The sequence below is a fragment of the Anguilla anguilla genome, chromosome 14 (assembly GCF_013347855.1).
Source record: "Anguilla anguilla isolate fAngAng1 chromosome 14, fAngAng1.pri, whole genome shotgun sequence".
NCBI lineage: Eukaryota > Metazoa > Chordata > Actinopteri > Anguilliformes > Anguillidae > Anguilla > Anguilla anguilla.
Window position 1 is genome coordinate 11642402 of NC_049214.1, and position 18778 is coordinate 11661179.

An 18778-nucleotide genomic window follows, 5' to 3' on the forward strand; every position below is an offset into this window, starting at 1 on the left:
ATCAAGTCCCACCTACGAAGCGCAGACGCATAACCATCCAGCTGAACAAACAAGGCAAAATAAGGCAGCCATTTTATCTCTATTCTAACGATGTTTGCCCACTGACTGAGAACACAGTTCAATTATGTAATTGATGTACTGAGGCAAATTAGACTTTAATTTCCTGCTCTTATACAAGGTGTTTTGTTGTGCCTTGAGATAGAATTTGCCGGTTGCAGGAAAAAGAGAAGCAATCTTTTGAACTTGGGCCATGTTTTTTGTGCATGGGATTGTTTAGTGTGCTGTGAAGGGTTTAATAGGGGAGCTCAATCTGGGCATTGTTATAGGGGCGGGCCTGTTGGGCAACGCCAAGAGAGGGAAGCAACCCAGAGTCAGCAGAAATTACACCCCGGGTGGGCGAGGAGAATAGCTACGCTGATTAACAGGGACAGCACAATATTTTAAATGTTAAGCTTTGCACGGTGTCTAATGGATTCTTCTTGGCAAATAATTTGAGATCACAAAAATTCTTCAAAAAATAAATAAATAAATAAATAAATAAATAAAAAGTGGCAAGCGAGCATTATCTCTAAATTCACAATGAAAAGGTGAACCGCAGGGCTGACCAACGAAACGCCACAAAGTGCCCACGTTAGCATTTTGCTAGCTACAGAGCAGTTTGGACGTTTGAACCGCTCGTTTCCAATAAGGACATAGCCCTGGCACCTCGCTGGGTAACTGCCAGGAAAACAGGGCCACTAATCAGAAAAAGAACAATGGGTACAGCCAATGCGCTGTCCTTCATCCGCAAGCTTCAGCCTAACTGCGTCGCTTTTACAGTATCATTGCATAACTTCATTAGCTCCCCCTTCACCACGCACGCCTTGGTATCATCAACCGGCTTTCAAGGGACGGAGCGCGAGTCAGAATTATTTAACGAGCCTTTTCTTTTTGTTCCCGCGCGGTCACGTGACACGCGCACGGCCGCTATCAGCGGGCGCTTTCATTACCGCCGTCCCCAGATCGAGCGGATAGCGCACCCGCCATCTGCCGTAATGGATCTGTTTAAAGGAATGAGGGACAGGCTGCATTAGCGCGCCGAATACGTTTAAAAGCGCTCGTTTACCGCGAGGCACGCTAACAGGACCTCGCGCACACAGCAGGCAGGCGTCGGCTTTCGCCTTTCTGCCGCCGCGCTCGTTCAGAAAGCCCCGATTAATTTAAAACATTTTTGAGAAGAAGAACAGAACATCGTGTGCAGAACAACAACCAAGCTCTGACATTTCTGAACAAACAGCAGCTGACGTCAACCTCCGATCCGCCAGCCTTCCGCATTCCGCTTCAGGAAAATGAGCTGATAAGAGAAGACCCATTTTATTTAGAAAAATGAAAAAGAAAAGAATCAAGATCCAAGAAAAAAAACAGATGAAAGTGTGAGCGTGTGAGCAGAATGTGTTTTGTCGTAAGGTGAGCATTCGCACACAAATTCCAAGCCAAAAAAAAAGAAAAAAAAAATCATTTTCCCCCCCACTGTCACTGGGCATGAGAAACATCCATGAATTTTGAAGAGGTGGATGCTGGTCATTTTAATTACAGGATAAAAGAACTTGCTGTTCCTATGAGAGTTGTTTTGTATGTGTGCCTTAAGCTAGGGTTGCATTATTAACTCAAAAATATTTCCAATGGCTGCACAGAGGGAGTTTTTTTCTGCGTGTGCATCAACTGTTCCAGAATTCCAGTTACATCACACTAGCCTTAGTGTGGCTGAAGCTGCCCTTGAGTGCTGACAGTTATTGTGATTATAATAATACCATACTCTAATAATAACAACCTTATGAAATTGCAACCTTACCCATTAGTTGGAAAATAGCCAAACTGCCCCCACATCAGCGGGTAACAGCCACCTTCTCCTACACCATGTGACCACACAGCTCTGCACTGTGTAGCTACACTTTGTTTATCAACAGCTGTTATTTTTTAAAAGCCTGATTTTATCTTCAATTTTGCCTACACTGGATGTATAACAATTTCATTCTCAATATATAAATATGAAACGAACACAACAACACTAGATGGCTCTCAGTGTGTATCAGGCTCAAGATGTATGACTTGTCAGCTAGCTACCTGCACTGTCAATTTCATTTGTTTTACATCTGTTTTTGTATAAAATAAGTGCTTAGTAATTGTTGCGTTATTCATAGGCACTTTAATATTGTAGGCTAATCACACCAATGTGACCGCACGCTTCAGAGACCAGTCTAGCGCTTTAACACCAGGTTAAATAACAAACAAATGTGCCATTGTAAAAGCTCCACACACGTGTAAAACAAAGCTATGAGGAGTGCCTATGAAAAAACAAAAATGCAGTAAAAAACAAAAACAAAAAACACCCTCATTGGCCGTTACACTGCATGATATTCTAGTTTTCAACCCTCTTGCTTTTTCACTCAAACCTTGTGCTCTCTATGACCTTTAAATATGGAGACTCTGGAAGTGAAAATCTCGAGTTGTGCCATTACATTTGAGAAAGGCCTAACGGCACCACTATGCAGCCATCCCTGACTGGACCCCGGCCTCGATGAGGCACCTGCTTATGAAGCTCACTTCCTGCTGTCGCTGGCTGTCAAGCATACAGAGCGAGGTCGTTAGAGCACACCCTGGAGCCAGCGCTCTCGAAACGCCGTCTGAAGTCTTCACCAGTGACCTGCGTGCTGGCATGTCAGAACGCCTGCGAGCACGTCCCCCCTTTTGTCAGCACAAGTCAGAGCGACGGACGTGAATTGAGAACAGGAAACGGTGCCGTGCCGCTGTGAGAGAGGATGTGAACCACAGCTAGCAACCAGCCCCGCGTCCGACCCCAGCCCCCACACCCAACCAGCCCCGCGTCCGACCCCAGCCCCCACACCCAACCAGCCCCGCGTCCGACTTCAGCCCCCACACCCAACCAGCCCCGCGTCCGACCCCAGCCCCCACACCCAACCAGCCCCGCGTCCGACCCCAGCCCCCACGCCCAACCTGCCCCGCGTCCGACCCCAGCCCCCACACCCAACCTGCCCCGCGTCCGACCCCAGCCCCCACGCCCAACCAGCCCCGCGTCCGACCCCAGCCCCCACACCCAACCAGCCCCGCATCCGACCCCAGCCCCCACACCCAACCAGCCCCGCATCCGACCCCAGCCCCCACACCCAACCAGCCCCGCGTCCGACCCCAGCCCCCACACCCAACCAGCCCCGCGTCCGACCCCAGCCCCCACACCCAACCAGCCCCGCGTCCGACCCCAGCCCCCGCGTCCGACCCCAGCCCCCACGCCCAACCAGCCCCGCGTCCGACCCCAGCCCCCACGCCCAACCAGCCCCGCGTCCGACCCCAGCCCCCACACCCAACCGGCTCGCGTTCGGCGCCGAACTTTACCTCAAACTCCAGGTAGTGCTCTTTGAGTCTGTACTCATCGATCTCCTTGGCCTTGACCTTCTTGTCGGGAGGGTAGGACCTGTGCTCGGCCAGCTCCGTGGAGACGTGCTTCAGCTTGGCCTCGTGGGACTTCAGCTGCTCCTCCTACGCAAAGCACACAGGGACACGTAGTTTCTTGGCCGTGCCTGGAGACGCTTTATGCTCCTCAGCATGCAGAAGAACACTGGAGCACAGACACCGACGGCAGCTCCTCAGCCCTCGGGCCTCGCCCCGATGTGGAGGCAGTGCGCCCCAGCGACGAGCTGAAGAACGCAAAGCCACGCAGCCGTACCCAAGGCAGGCCAGTGGGGGGCGCTCTCGCGGCAGGGTTCTCCCGTACCGCCAAAGCGAGCGCGCAGGACTCTCTGGCCGCCCGGGGATCCCACCCTGCCCATGCTTCTGTAATCAGTGAGTGCCCGGGGGCTCCACCGGGCTTCAGCGCTAATTTGTTTGGTCAGAGGTAGAAGGTGGCCTTTGGACAATCACCTTAACCCAATTTAGCCTGTTTTCCAGAAAAGGAGAAGGCTAAAGGGAATGGCCAGCGCCAGTTCGAGTCAGTGCAAATGCTAAACTGACAAGCACTTAATTCTGGAAATACCAAGGGAGTGCTTGCGAGGATAGATTCTGAACACCTGTCTCATCTGTCTGGGAAACCTTTTATTCAAAGGTTATGCACATCTCAAAAATCTGTAACAAGGGTTGGTACAGTATATTTCCAGCACATAGTGCCAGGTGGGTAAAGAAGTCCATTTATCCCATTTCTTTCAAAAAAGCATTTTAAACAGGGAAAATTAAACTGTCAAAATGATGTTTTGTGCTTCCGTGCTACCTGACTAACACTATTGATATCCAGCAGGCAAAATGGTCACCCCACTCTTAACCCGATCAATGCTAACACTTCAAATTCGATACGGGTATCATTCCGGTTATTTCTTTTCTGGTCAATAATTCAACACAAAGTGTATTTGAGAATGAGCCGCGCAATTTATTGCAATAAATCAAACTTGACATCCGGTTGCATTAAAAAAAGGTGATTGAATTTAAGTCAATGTTGGCAGTAGTATGGACTCCAAGAACCAGGGCAGGGAAACCTCCACATATCCAGAACCTGTGATGCCACACACTCTTTAGGCCAAACAGCGGCTGAGCGCAATGCTCATTACATCACTCTCTACTGGTGAAGCCCAAACGCTCCAATCTGAGGTATCGTATGAGCAGTGACCAAGGGGCTCAGCCAAGGACAATACTGTGGCATAAATCACAAAATAAAATAAGTGACGTCAATCAATGCATTCAATGAATCCATCTTAAGCGTGCCTTATTACATCAGTATCAAAAGTATGCAAAAAAATTTTTGGAACAAAAAAACCCCCCCAAAAACTCATTACCACTACCTTTGTGCCTACCTTTGACTTTGGCTGGGCGCACTAAGCTGAAAGGTTGGGTTGGGCCTGGTGTAAAGACTGTGAGATACTGCGGGCCCTGTCTCACCTGTGACATTCTCGTGGTGGTCGCAGGCAGAAGGGGGCGGCTGAACTTCTTCTGGGAGCCGATGGCGGCCGGGAACGAAGGCGCGGAGAACATGGCCGCCACCGAGTTGATCTTCCTGATCCAGGAGTCCATTTCCTCCGGGCTCCTGGGAGCAGGACAGCAGGGGGAGGAACTCAGAACCAAAATGAAGCGCTGCTCTCACGACTGAATATTAGGTGTGGCCCTTTCTGAATTGAACTGGATTATTACTCATTCTCCAGTGCAAGCACAAAGGTACAAAAAAGCATGGTTTGAGTCTACGCAACAATGACATGGTTTTTGTGATAACCATGGGTTTCCAAGATGTGAATAAGAGCATACAAAACAGCCTACAACAATGTGTTGTAAAGAACATATCTCAATCTCTCCACTATAAACAAAAGGTACAGCCAACCCCCTCCCCCAAATATAGACAGGTCAAACTAAGCCCCTTCACTTATAAATCTGTCACTGATCCCAGGAGGGAGCCAATCTCTCTCATTGATAAGAACCTTTATTAGTTTTTTCCCTGGAATGCTGCTCAACACCGCGGGCACGCGCTCTGGGGCTAGAATGGACCGCGGACACCCTAACGGTAGAGATAAAGGTGTTTTCACTGCGTCTGAACCCAAGCGTGAAATTGGATTTGGCTCTAGGGGGGCAGCCTGCAGGTGCCCTGCCGCCGGGCCCCCGCCACTCACTGGGCCTGGAAGAGGAACACCCTCCAGTCGGCCGTCTTCAGCTTGAGCACGTTGGGCTTCTTCTCGTAGTCCACGGCCCTGATGGCCAGCGCGTGGTGCACGCTGATGGCGTTCCTCAGGTCCTCCTCTGACAGGGCCTTCTCCGGCTTGTACTCATCCTGCCACAGGAGAGAAGCGTGGGGAACGGGGGGAGAGAGAGAGAGAGAGAGAGAGAGAGAGAGAGAGAGAGGCGATCAATCACGTCGTAGGATCAATACTTCTCACGTGCTTGACTGCTTTGTTTTATTTATACATGCTATCTGCAGATACCGCTCACCCTTTCCACAGACAATATTATTTATTGTTTTTTCATGGAGGGGGGGGTGTATAGTAAATAAATTCTTGCTCCCCCTTGTTGTAAACTGCACCTCTGTTCTTGGTGAGGGGAGGAAGGAAATGGGATTTTGAACGGCTTCTGAAACTTATTATGGACTCTGATGTTTTTCAATTGCCGCCTAAATACCCAGATATGAATATGAATGTTTCCACCGAGCTTTCCCTTAAAGCAGTCATAAAATATAAATTTTACATTCTCAATTTTAAAAAGAGCATGAACTTTTTTTATTTAATAAAATTAAATCACACAAACAAACAGTTACAATGCAATGATAGAAAGAAAAAAAATAACTGAAAAATATCAAACAACTCGGGCAGCTTTCTTGTTTGTATTGTTTCATTAAAAATGTGTGGTGGGGGGGGGGGAGAAACAATATCCAGGCCTGCAGAACGTGCAGTAATGAGATGTGAGAGATGGGAAAAACAGAGCGGAGCGGGAACACAGACTCGCACACCGCCGCACTCCACTGCCCTGGCAGATACGGGGGGAATGGTAAACAGTATCGACTGGGGATCCCGGTGATAAGAGTAAATCTGTCAGGTCTGCTGTCAAGGTTATCGTTTATCATTTAAGGGCCCGGGGCTTGGGGAGCGACCGGCGAGGAGCTCTGCGGTGTGAAATGCAGATCAGTCAGGCCCTGTTATCTCCGGCCGCGCTCTTTCATATCCTCCTAACCGCCCCGCGCTCCCTGCTCTCACGCACCGCCAATAATCACCCTCCGCTTGAAGGGCCCCGCCCCTCCGCTCTCCTTCTCCTCCTGGGCGCTGGAGCGCTCAGCGACCGCAGCGCGACCGCTCCTCTGAGAGGATTTAGAGCCGCGGTCACGCGAAGCCCGAGGCCCACGGGAGGGGCGACGGGAGCGCACCGAATTATCCCCCCAGTCGCCCCCCTGGTCCGCTCCGGAGGACTAACGACGAGCGAGCACGCAGCCAGAAGCCCTAACGCGGCCGGCGTCCGCGGTGGCCACGCGCCAGGTTCACAAGGAGGGGCGTCGACGCCTGCCTGCGCTGCACGAACGGGGAACAAAGTTCCGGCGTGAAGCCCGGAGGAGGAAAACGGTCCTCTCCGGCAGCGGGTTTTATGAGGGCCGTAAAGCAGAAGGCTGTTACTGACCATCCCCCTCCTCCCCGCAGGCCAGGCACGAGCGCTCCACATGCTAACCGCCCAACTGCCACACAGCCTTGGCTAACGGGCTGAACCCACCCTGTTCATTTTCAAACAAAAGGTAAAAGAGGACCGCATTTGCACTGTAGCTGTCTGTTCTGTAAATCCATGAAAAACAATAAAAACACGCACATCCAAAATTTCAACACAGGCCAGACAGAAAGCAAATCATGAAAGAGGTTGAGCATAGTATACTGCTCCCAAGATAAAAATGTTTATTAACGCCTCAAAAAATGATGTTTTCAGCTACAGTACGTTCTCTTCATTAGATGAGCAGTATACAGTCTGTGGCCTATCTATCGTGGTCATTAAATCCAAATCACAAAGTCAATGGCATCATAAATGCAGGGCATTCGATTTAAACATAGTTCACAGTCCACACCTTTCTCATCCACAACCCATTTCACTTTTTTTTTTTTTTAGGAGAGCCCAAAGAAAAAATTGAAATCATTCTTGTGACCTTCACTGATGGACATTAATGAGAGGGCAACTGCGATCTGTTGGTCAAACAGGAGCGGTGATGGGACCATCAATACCGCATGCTTCCCCTGTCCCATCAATCATCCGTCCCCATGGCGACTCTCCACCTTGCCCTCGAAAGAGAAAAGGGCTGAAATTGCGCAGAGGAAAACACAGGTCGCTCTCCCGGTCCATGTGAATAACATCCAGCGCTGAGCCGAGCAGCCTGCAGAGACGGGCCTGATTGAATTCCCACAAAGACGCTGGAACCGAGGCTGTTAAACTGCAAATCATAAAAACAAGAGCCTGAACGGATCGATAACGCCGGAGACCGGGTAGATCAATTCAGCTGGGAAGGCGGAAAGAAAAACAGAAACTCCAAAAAAAAATCATTTCAAAAGCCATTTCACTGCAGGTGACTCGGATTCTCAGATTACTTTGTTTTGTCCTTGTTTTGACTACAACAGCACATGAAAACAAACCTGAAACTGTTTTCTGGAAAACTGTGAAAATAAAAGTAGTTCCTGAAGTACACTTAAGAGTTGAGTGCAAGACAACAGACTCTAATTTTCATAGCAGCTAGGGCAGTAAAGATAACAAAAAGGGTGGATAAAGTAAACAACACAGGTAATGAGCTATAACGTACCCTCAAAAATGCAAAAAGGACATCGATACTAGTACAACCGTACAGACATTTATTTAACAAGCAAAACTTTTAGTTCACAAAAATTATGAGTTTCTACAGTATATCATTGGCACCCATGTTTCCAGTACTGCACACCCTCCATTTCCAAGGATAAATCTACCAAGTCAGCTGCTGGTGTTTTAATAGTAAATGGCCAGCTTAGCTAGATATAATGGCAGCTGTGACCATTGTTGAGAAGTGAAAAAATGGCAATACTTTGTCTACAATGCCAATGAGAAAGGCGAACCTGACAACATTATTACAGCGCCCATTTGCAACAATAAATAATGCTTCAATGTTTGTCTCGCCAAAAGAAGTAACGTAGCGTAACTGACCACCAACCCAGATCTCTTCAGAGACTTCAAATCCCAACTGGTGTGATTAATAGAGCGATACGGATACATCAAAACAGCTCATTTTGAGCCACTGTGTGGTTAAAAATGCATCATTACGGCATTTTAAATGTTGACAATCCACATATTTTGATATTTTTAGATTGGTACAGCAAATTAATGGCCATTTTACATGTAACAATTTCGGACAACAGTGACAAACAAATAAGTGATATTGGATGTCACCTTCAATGTAATCAAACACTGTAACTAATTTCCTCAGGGCTTCCATTACATGAACTTCTGGAAGATTCCAAACTCCTCTCGATCGTTGGCACTCCATGTGAAAGCAGAGTCTTCACTGCTGACACAATAAAAAGAGGCAATGCAAATGCATCGCTCTTTAAAATGCTGGTGTCTGAACAGCCTTGTGGCACAAAAAAAGAAAAGAAAAAGCTCCTTGGGAACGTGATTAACCTGAGATATGCAAGCTTTCACCCGCCCGCGACAGTTATTCTGCGCCCGATTGACATTAGCCGTAGCACTCCCGCGTGAACGTACAAGTCTGAGCGCCTCTCACCGCCCACACAAATGCCACAAGGTTCATGTTTAATTACAATTAGAAATAATTCTCCACTTTTCTGACTCAGTTGATGAGATGCTAAGAATAATTCACCATGATTGCCACTCCAAAGTCTAAAGCCCTTGTCGCCCAAGTTAATGTACCAGCAACTTTGATCATTATCTGGCACGGCCATGGTAACCACTAGCAACAGAATCAGACGAATGGAAGTAGAAACGCTATGTAGGTGATGCCAGCACCACAAACGTGCTTAATTAAGGCACGGATGTGCCCCATGGCCGATCATCCATTCCTACAAACTGAATGGAAAATGGAGATAAACTAAATTACACCTTGAGCGAAATAAAAAATATATATAAATGGTAAATGGACTGCATTTATATAGCGCTTTTATCCAAAGCGCTTTACAATTGATGCCTCTCATATATAAATATATATATAAAAGACCAAAGACAATTTTCACCTTTTTGTTTTTTCAAACTGCCTAAACCCGCCTGTCAGAGAAATCACGCAAAAAACAAACAAAAAATAAAACACGTAAAATGATTAAAAATGGACTGTGAATTTATTGGTACAATTTCATTGTGAATGATACCGCATTTCAAGTTTTAAAGTTGTGACTGCTTTCAGGTTTACGTGCGACCTCAGACACGATAAATGAACTACAGCAGAATCCGCTTCACTTCACAGAAGAATGAAACAGGGTGTCAGGGAACATGTGTGCCACTCAGGCGTCCGCTATCAACATGATTTTCAACAGAAACCGCCTACCTTCAGAAATTCTTGAAGTTTTGTGTCTTTTCGGTTTATTTTTATCTTCTTCCAACTTTTAACGAATATTTATAGATCGTTATGCAATGTAACTGAACATAATTCTGTGAAAATATCCACAATATACGCTAATGGCTTAATTCAAATATGTTATCTTTTTACAACGCAATGAATGGGAAATGATTTGGGATTTGGCAATGGTATGCAAATGTATGAATGCGATAATCCGTTATGCGATTAAGTTCGATTCTACTGTTTTAACCTACGTGGTTTTTCTGCTCAGATTAAACCGAGAAATTAAATTATGAAAAACCTTTAATGTTGTCTAGGGTACAAGTAACACCTGTGACAAAAAGGATGGTGTGAAAGGATAAAAACTATTTAAATACAGTAAGCTGGAACTTGTGTGGATTCATTAAGTTAAAAGGTTAATTAATATTGTACCCTAAGATTAGAGTGAAAAAAATGAAACGGATTTAAAGACATATTACAATTTCAAATAGCACTATTCCGGTAGAATGACCCACTTACAATGTGTAAATTCTTCACCATAGGCTATACCCCCCCCCCCCCCCCCCCCCCCCGCATGGTATTCTAGTACCATTCTGTATTAGCATCATACTTCCACTGAGCTACTTGCCATTTCTTTGGGAGTAATGAGAAGGGTTACAAATAAAAGAGCGGAGGAGAGGTGGGTCGTAAGGTTCATTAGTTTTTTTGTTGTTTGTTTTTTGTTTTTTACATCACACTGTATGTGAGAATATGTTGAATGCAAATGCTACTACTAGCATCTTTGGTGTAGCCCATGTTCTTTCATGCCACTACACATCAATTCCTGACTAGGAGTGAGAGCTCTGTCCACTGCCTCCTGTGGCTCATGGGCTGTCGCTGATTTATCTACACTACTAAACTGTCCTCCCGTTTCGGAAAGCTTGGAACCGTACCGGGGGGGCTGAGACTCTTGGCAGGAGGCCAAGATGAAGAGACCACAGTCGGGAAAAGGGGGCGACGATTTACCACCTCGTTCCTTCCTGGTTACCGAAGCAGCACTGTAACCGTAACTGCATTTTACATTTGGTGACCTGGTCAGCCAATCAGAGTAGGGGTCAATTCGATTTCAATCGAGTCAATTCAGGAAAGAGTCCTATTCACAAACTTTTCAAAAAAATTCTCATTATGGTCTATGGGGGATTTTTCAATGAGTGAAATGAATTGCAATTCATTTCCTGAAATGGAAGTGACCCCGGCCAGCCCTGAAGCTGGGAAACAGTGGGTAAAGGAGAGAGAAGGCCGACAGGAAGCTCTGGCTTTTCCCTCTCCCTGGGCCAGAGCAACAAAAAGACCCTGATGGAGAGCATTTGCGCCGTGTCTGAGAGCAGGATTAGCTGGCCTGTGAAGACCCAACGCCCAGCTGAACAGCACAAGCGCTGCGTGAGGCAGATAAACAAACGTGAGGTGGGAGCTACGAAAAAAATCAAACGCACGTCCCACACATAGAGGACACGGTGGAGAAAATGGAGAAAACCTGTCAAAGCATGAGAGTGCCTTCAAAAGGAGGAGGCCAGCGGAGACAGAGAACTCCACAAAAAAAGCCACAAAGGATCTTCTCAAAACACAAACTCCAAAAGTATCTCTACCAGTTAACACTCAGCTGGTCACATCTAGGGTACACTGGCTCCCCTGGCACTAAACCTGCCCAACAGCCATGAAGAAGCTGTTCATAGCGCTGCTATAAGCTATTATCCTGTCTGTCCAGCTTTTCACATACTGTAAGCTAAGGCACGCATTAGCTGTTCCACTGTACAAGCTTCTTTTGGGGGCAGCGGGACCGTCTATGGTGGAGTTTTCCTCCGTGTGCCATCCTGTCTAAGCCTTCACTGTTTGCTCAGTTCAGCCAGTCACAGCTCACCACCTTTCAACCGTGACCACAGAAACATGGTCTCGCACTCACAGAAATTCAACGGGGGCCTAGTCAAAAGGCCGTCCCCTGAGCGCTACAACATGCACGCAACACAGTTTTGATGAACGTCCTCATCTCTACCCACTCCAGCTGACTCAGGGTAAGGACAACTGGCTTGCCTGGTATGAATCCTGACAGATGAACATGGATTTTTTTTTTTTTTTTTTTTGCGTGTTGTTTTGTTACACACTCATGTAGCGCTGCTGCCAAGAGATGCATGTTGGCACGACAACTGACGTTAGAACAGGGTAACAGGCCTGAGAGGGTGCTTGTTTGTGGGCACACAGCGATGAGCTCACGGCACGTCAAGTCCTGTGCCACCGAGCATGATGGTCCGTCATGTTGTGTGTGAAAGGGTCCTGATTCGCAGGAGTACTAGAGGGAACATTCACCAATGTGGCTGTGTAGACAAAAATATGTACACACAAGCCAAATTCAGCTGCCTAGTGGTTGAGTATTAGCTCCAAACCCTTGGCTAGGGCAGAAAGCAGGCCTGGGACTTTCACAAATGTTTTTTCTCCTTTATCATAAAGCTTCTTCTGTTTCCCTGCACAGAGAGTTCTTCCGAGAGGTCTGGACTTTTAATAAGGTTAACCCCAGTAGGGTACAGGTGGGAATTAGGCGTGAGTTCTTTGGTCTAATTTCATTCATAGACTGAATGGCTTTTCTGACTTGACTGAATTGGATTTAAGAAGCTTGTCACAAATTAAAAGTGTTATGTATATATGTTTTGTTTTTTGAAAAGATTTTTAAATAAATAAAACAATTTTTGTTCATCACAATATCTTCTCTTAAAATGTAGCCTTCCCCTCTGTAATGGATTCCATAGGGTATCCTGTGAATTGTGTATCAATGCAAGCTGGCCTAGCATGCATCCTGAGTGCCTCAATGAAATGTGGTTGTGTATTTTCATATTTTTGTGTATGTGTATGCCCCATACGGGTGTTTGTGTGAGTGTTATGGGCTGAAGGATACTGTGCATGTGGTGATATGTTCAGGTTAACCATTTCAAATGCAGGCTGAGCTAACTTTGCCGTGTTCAACTAAACTGCTCCTCAGTCACCCGTGTATCTTACCATGGGAGAGAAGAGATAAAATATTACTACTGTACTTGTGACATCAGAGAGTATTTAGCTCTGGTGAAAACAGCAGTAAAGCAAGATACTCAGCAGTAAAGCAAGTGACCTGGTTGGTTTGGTTTCCTAACAAGATTTCCTTGTTAAATGTAGACAAAAAAACAGCATATCAAAAAAAGATTTATTCACAATAGCAGGAAAGATAACACTTCAACAATTGAAAGTACATATATTAGCCGCTGGGTTATATAACGGTAATTAATTCCAATGATATTCATTTCTGTCAGAAGAACATTTCAAAGAAAGAAGATAACATTATACTGGGTTGTCTTTCTTTTGGTTCTTCTGGCTCCCTTTACTTTTCACTCACATATTTTCAGATTTCCTTATTTGAAATCTGAAAATAATTTTCAAAAATGAGTGCTACATGCAGTATACTGTAATTATGAAATTCAAAGGCTGGGGAATAGGATTGAATAAATAAATAGTGCTTGATGTCCAATCACTTTGATTACTAAATTTAATTTCACTTAAAAAATGCAGAGAAAATATCAATGTGCAGCAGAGATCCTACAGGGTGTCAGATGGTTTGTAATAGGGCCCATCCCTCCAGTCCCGTTATCGCTACCTTCACTGGCTGGGGGCCACAGTCACCCCACAACAAGCAGCCAGAGCAGGAGACCAAGGCCTCACATCCAGGCGCTGAGCCATTTTAAACGCGGACCACATCGTTCACATTCACATCTATCATTCCACAGGCGAGCGTAAGCAATTAACCAAATTGCCTCTGTACAGGAACAGCTTACTTCATTTATGCTACTTTTTCATTTTATATTTTGTTACAATGCTCAAATCTTTCTGTAAAAAACTGCCTACTTCAAAACCCAAGCTTTCAGCGTCCATGTAAAACATCCTTTCATCAGACCCTTTGTTCAGGTAACATCCGACATAGATTTGTCTTAAAAGCCTTAAACTCCTACGTATTACTATTAAAAAGAAAGGTCACATTGAAATATTTCACCACAGGGATAAAGAACAGAGAATGCATTAGAGACGAGATGCCTTTGAAATAAATCTTCAACGGCATTTTGGTTTTTTGGAGCAAAGTACAGAACCTTTTGAAGTAAAAAGTGCAGTCATTTCAATAAGGTGCATTAATCATACAGGCAGAGAGCTTCACTATAAAAGAGGACACATTCCCATTTACTTATGAGCTGTTGGACGATCTGCTTTACTCAACCTGGTTGACTCTGTTCTGTATGAGAGTGGGTCTACATACACGACAGAGGGAGAGACAGAAAGACAGAGAGCAAACAAGAGAGAAAAGACATATGTGGGATGGAGAGACATGAAAGGCATTGAGAGGAGAAAGAGGTAGAAGCCAGTTTCAGCCGCTGGGTGCACAGAATGCCTCAGAAGCTCAGAGGGGTTGTGTCCAGAGACAGTTTTCAATTCCACAAGATGCTATCGCTGAGATGGGTTCTTTTCAACACTGCCATTAAATTGTGTATCATTGAGGGGGAGGGAATAGATGTGCTGCACAATCAATCTGTCCAGTTCTCAGGAAAATTTAAGCATGCAGTACGAGTGATATGGCAGATGCATAAAACAGTCAATAGATACAGCAACCAATGAAAATAAATGTGTGCATGTAATATATAGTGCTGTGAGAAAGCAATACTGCAATCACAAATGCCTAATGATTTACACACACGAACGCACGCACGTGCGAACGCACATTGGTATGCACAGACACACATTGGTATGCACATAAAGCTTTGGTTAGAACTGTTGTCATGTGAAAATTCAGCTTAAGCTTTCACATGAAAAACAGGAGAGAACACAGGTGAAAATACAAAACATAAATGCTACTAATGAAACATGCATTAGTCACAATTAGTTTGTTAGTTCTGAACGTTCTTACCTTCTGCAGGTAGAGAATCATTCCTTTGAGAACAGCATAAAAGGTTTTCCATCCTCTCTTTCCTCTTGGTGCTGGAGGAAAAAAAAAAAAGGGCGTTTAATTTCAAATAATGCATGGGACCTGTTTTGGAAAGAAGACATGAAACAGGGAGAAATTGTGAGAGCCACTGTATCTCTGCAGCGGCAGGTTCCAGCCTTGGCCAAAACATTAACCCACTATGACCACTAGGAGTCCACAGTGGTGGGATGCAGTGGCTTCACCCCACCAGGGGAAGAGTGGATTTAAGCTGGCCAGGGTCTCTTGGGCTACCACTGCCTTAGTTCCTCCCACTGATGCCCCAGGATAGGCATGTGCATGCTAACAGTCGTGCTCAGTAAGAGAGAAGCCTCTCCTCTGATTGTGCCTAGGTCTCTCCTGTAGCACTGTGTGGACTGCAGGGTGCAAGATATCCACTGCCTCATGGGGGCGGGCACCGGAGGATGCCGCTAGATTATGGTTGCAGATCAAAAATTAAAACAAGTAGGAAATGTCAAAAATAATAAATACAAAAAACACATCATGTACTCTGAAAAAACACATAACGCCCATCACTATTGGCTGCTACTGATTCATGGCTTAAAAGAAATTGCGATTTTGACAAACGTATTTTGTTTTGCATACTGTGAGTCCTGCCGTTCAACATGCAGTTAAATCGAAACAATGTGCATAACATAACTGCAACTAAAATGTTCTTCGGGATCAGATGAACATGAATACCGATGAACAATAATAAAAAATATATCCTAATGTTACATAGGACTACCCCCATTTTAGACATGAGCCAAGGGCAGCAAGCACCCAAATCCACTTCCCTGTATGGGGCAGGCCGTTTCAACGCAAAGCCAAGCAATGCCCAGCGCGCACTGACCGTGACTTGGGCACGTCGACTAGACCCAAAGCCGCTCATCGAGCTCGGCCAGATACCGTACACACTGCGACAAGAAGAGAACGAGAGACCGTTTTTACTTTAAGAAGCCCCGGGTCGCTGATCTCCCCCCCATACCCCCCGGACCGGACCTCACCTCCAGATCGCAGCGCAAACACCGGATCAAGAATCCGAAATCCATACAGAGAGAGACAGATTCCCCCTTTTCTCTCTCAGAGGGCCGCGGCTCGCCTGCCCATAAATCCTGCAGACGGCGGCGTGCCGGACCCTGAGCAGCATACTAAGAGCGCGCCGTGCGCCCGCCGGTGTGCGTAATGAGGCCCGCTGCCACGCCTGCTGCTGCCCCCCCTAAACCGCAGCGCCAGCGCAGGAGCACAGCTACGGCACAGCGAGGGGGGCTGGGAGACTCTGTGGCACGAACCACGACCCACAGAAGGTCTGCAGTCAGGCTACTCTTTCTGAAACCACACATCATGTACATTGTAGATATCCCCGCTGCACTACTGAATGAGAGCGGTAGGTAATGCCTGAAGCGTATCTGAAACGGTAATGAAACTCGCGGATACTTTTTACGCGTATCCTCAGGTGCCCCCAGCCAGATCCGGGCAGCTGATGCGTTCCACCTCGAGCACAGCTGAAGCAGCTAATCGAGCCCTTGATTAATCGCACTGGGTGCGCTCGAGGTAGAACACATCAAATACCTGGAGGGTGCCATTACTAAGGCTGGGAGTGAGAGCCAGCGACCTACCATATTTTACAGCAACAGCAAGAACAATAACAATTTCATTATTAACTATCCACCGCTCCAGGCCACCACCCCAACTCAAAGGCCTTCCATGCGACCCGTCCCGAACTGATAAAATGGGCTGACACATTTCCCAGCACATGCCATCCAGTCAGCGTTACCTCACCCTCTCCATTTTTGGCTTGCTCCGTGGGGGTTTAGGGGTATAACGTGAAGTATATTGCGTCAAACTGTTTGTATAATATGCTACATAAACATAATTTGATTGCTTGAGCGAACAGATTAAATCAGTTGGACTGTGGCCCAGCACCTGCAGCACCACTCAACCCTGCGTGGCCTTACGGTACCACCAATACAGTCTCCATCTTCAGAGCCCACTTCGCAGCAATCAGAAGACGGGCCACCGGCACCACAGTGTGTGTAATTGAGCGTAGCCTTTTCATAAGCACACAGCCGCAGAATGTCAAAAGGGGAAGGCGTACGCGTCTGGATTCCATCAGTTTCCCATCAGCGCTGACTGTGAGCGAGTGCAAATAAGCATCTCCACGCAAAATGACCGTGCACCGCTCCAACGTGCTCTAACTCATGCAATTTACAATATGGGTCTACGCGAGATACAAAGCTTATTCATTTTGATAGCTACGTGCTATAATAGACTTTTCCGGTCGATTATTTTCCTGTCACGTGTCTATGGAAAAGCTGAGACGTTAGTATAGAGTGCAGAGAAATGTATGCCTGTTTTAATAGCTTTTTTGGTCATTTAGCATTGCACAATTTATCTTATCCTTGTCCTATACAATAGTTTTTCAGCGAATATACGCACAGCAGGCAAGAACAAGTCAGCAGGTTTCCTGGTAAGTCTGGCGATCGTTAGCCCACAGAGATAAATGGATGTGAAATAGGAGAGAGGGCTGCCAGTTCCAATCCATTCACGTCCACCGTGTCCAGCAGGGCTGCCTGTGCAGCGCTTTGTTTGAGTTCACATTGCACAGCGATTGTTTTAATGACCAGTCTGATCCTTTGCTTTCCCGGCGTCCACTTTCTCGCAGCCTCCGAGCCCAGCTTTTATCCCCCCTCTAAAAGCCACCATCTCTTAAGACCTTAGGACAACAGAGAGAGCTGAGCTTTATGAACTTTACTACTGTCATCCAGCTATACTACTGATAAACACCACAGTAGATACTCAGCTTAAGAAAAAACACGGTCCGGGGGGGGGGCAAATGAACGCAGGAGGAGTCTGGAGTATGACTGAATAATTTCCTAAGCAATCACAATGTCTGTTTTTTCCAATTTACACTGAAAATGACAAATGATATATGGTCCCAATTCCCACTGCTTGTTTGTGCTCATTACCGTATGCTGAAATGTGCCGCCATTTTGAATAATGAGTCATACACACTGCAGTCCTACATGCCTGTCCATATATATTACCAAGAGAAAACATGACCAAGGCGATAATGTCACAGATGGGGGAAACTGTCAGAAAAACCCAGTGTGTGTGTCATTGTGTGCTATTGACATTAACGCATTAACGGCCATCGTGACTGCATTATCTGGACTCTGTACTAACAAAGAAAGCAGGCATCGTGATGGTCAGATGAAACAAAATAACTACAATAAAAACTATACGATCTGACGTATTTAAAGTAAGAGGCTGATTAGCCATTGAAAACACACAACCTATGGAGACAGGAAAAATCATCTCTCCACTAAGTCAAGCCTACTTAAACTAATTTGAGGAAGATGACTAAGGATGCAAAAGAATTTTAAACTTGACAAATTAATTTCAATTGTGGACTTTAAAAATGCAATTCATGACTCTGTGACTGAAGTATGCTCCTGTTTTTAACCTCTTCTCTACTTTTAATTATTGTTACACCTCTGTCTCATTCCCCATTTGATGTTTGTACATTTTGTTAGGTGTAAGTCATGTTGGGTAACTTTGTGTTTCATGTCAGGTCCCCCTTGCAATAGAGATTTCAATCTCAATGGGGTTTTCCTGGTTAAATAATGATTTAAATAAAAATAAAATAAAAAAGGATGGGTGACTAAATTCACCTTGCCCACACAATCACGCTGCTTACAGAGAAATTCAAGGCTATTGCAACAAAAAGAAGAGCGCAATTCTTCAGATGACTG

The 18778-nt window shown here is 45.9% G+C and overlaps 1 protein-coding gene across 2 annotated transcripts in view; it reads right to left on the reverse strand.

Moving 5' to 3' along the window:
* psd3l (pleckstrin and Sec7 domain containing 3, like) overlaps positions 1 to 18778 on the reverse strand; it is a 153958-nt gene that overhangs the window by 7396 nt on the left and 127784 nt on the right. For both annotated transcript variants that reach the window (XM_035392101.1, XM_035392102.1), the window contains 4 exons: positions 14970 to 15040; positions 5640 to 5797; positions 4921 to 5065; positions 3391 to 3534 (listed from right to left, as the gene is read on the reverse strand). In XM_035392101.1, coding sequence (XP_035247992.1) covers positions 3391 to 3534; positions 4921 to 5065; positions 5640 to 5797; positions 14970 to 15040 — 518 coding nt within the window. The remainder of the gene's footprint in view (positions 1 to 3390; positions 3535 to 4920; positions 5066 to 5639; positions 5798 to 14969; positions 15041 to 18778) is intronic.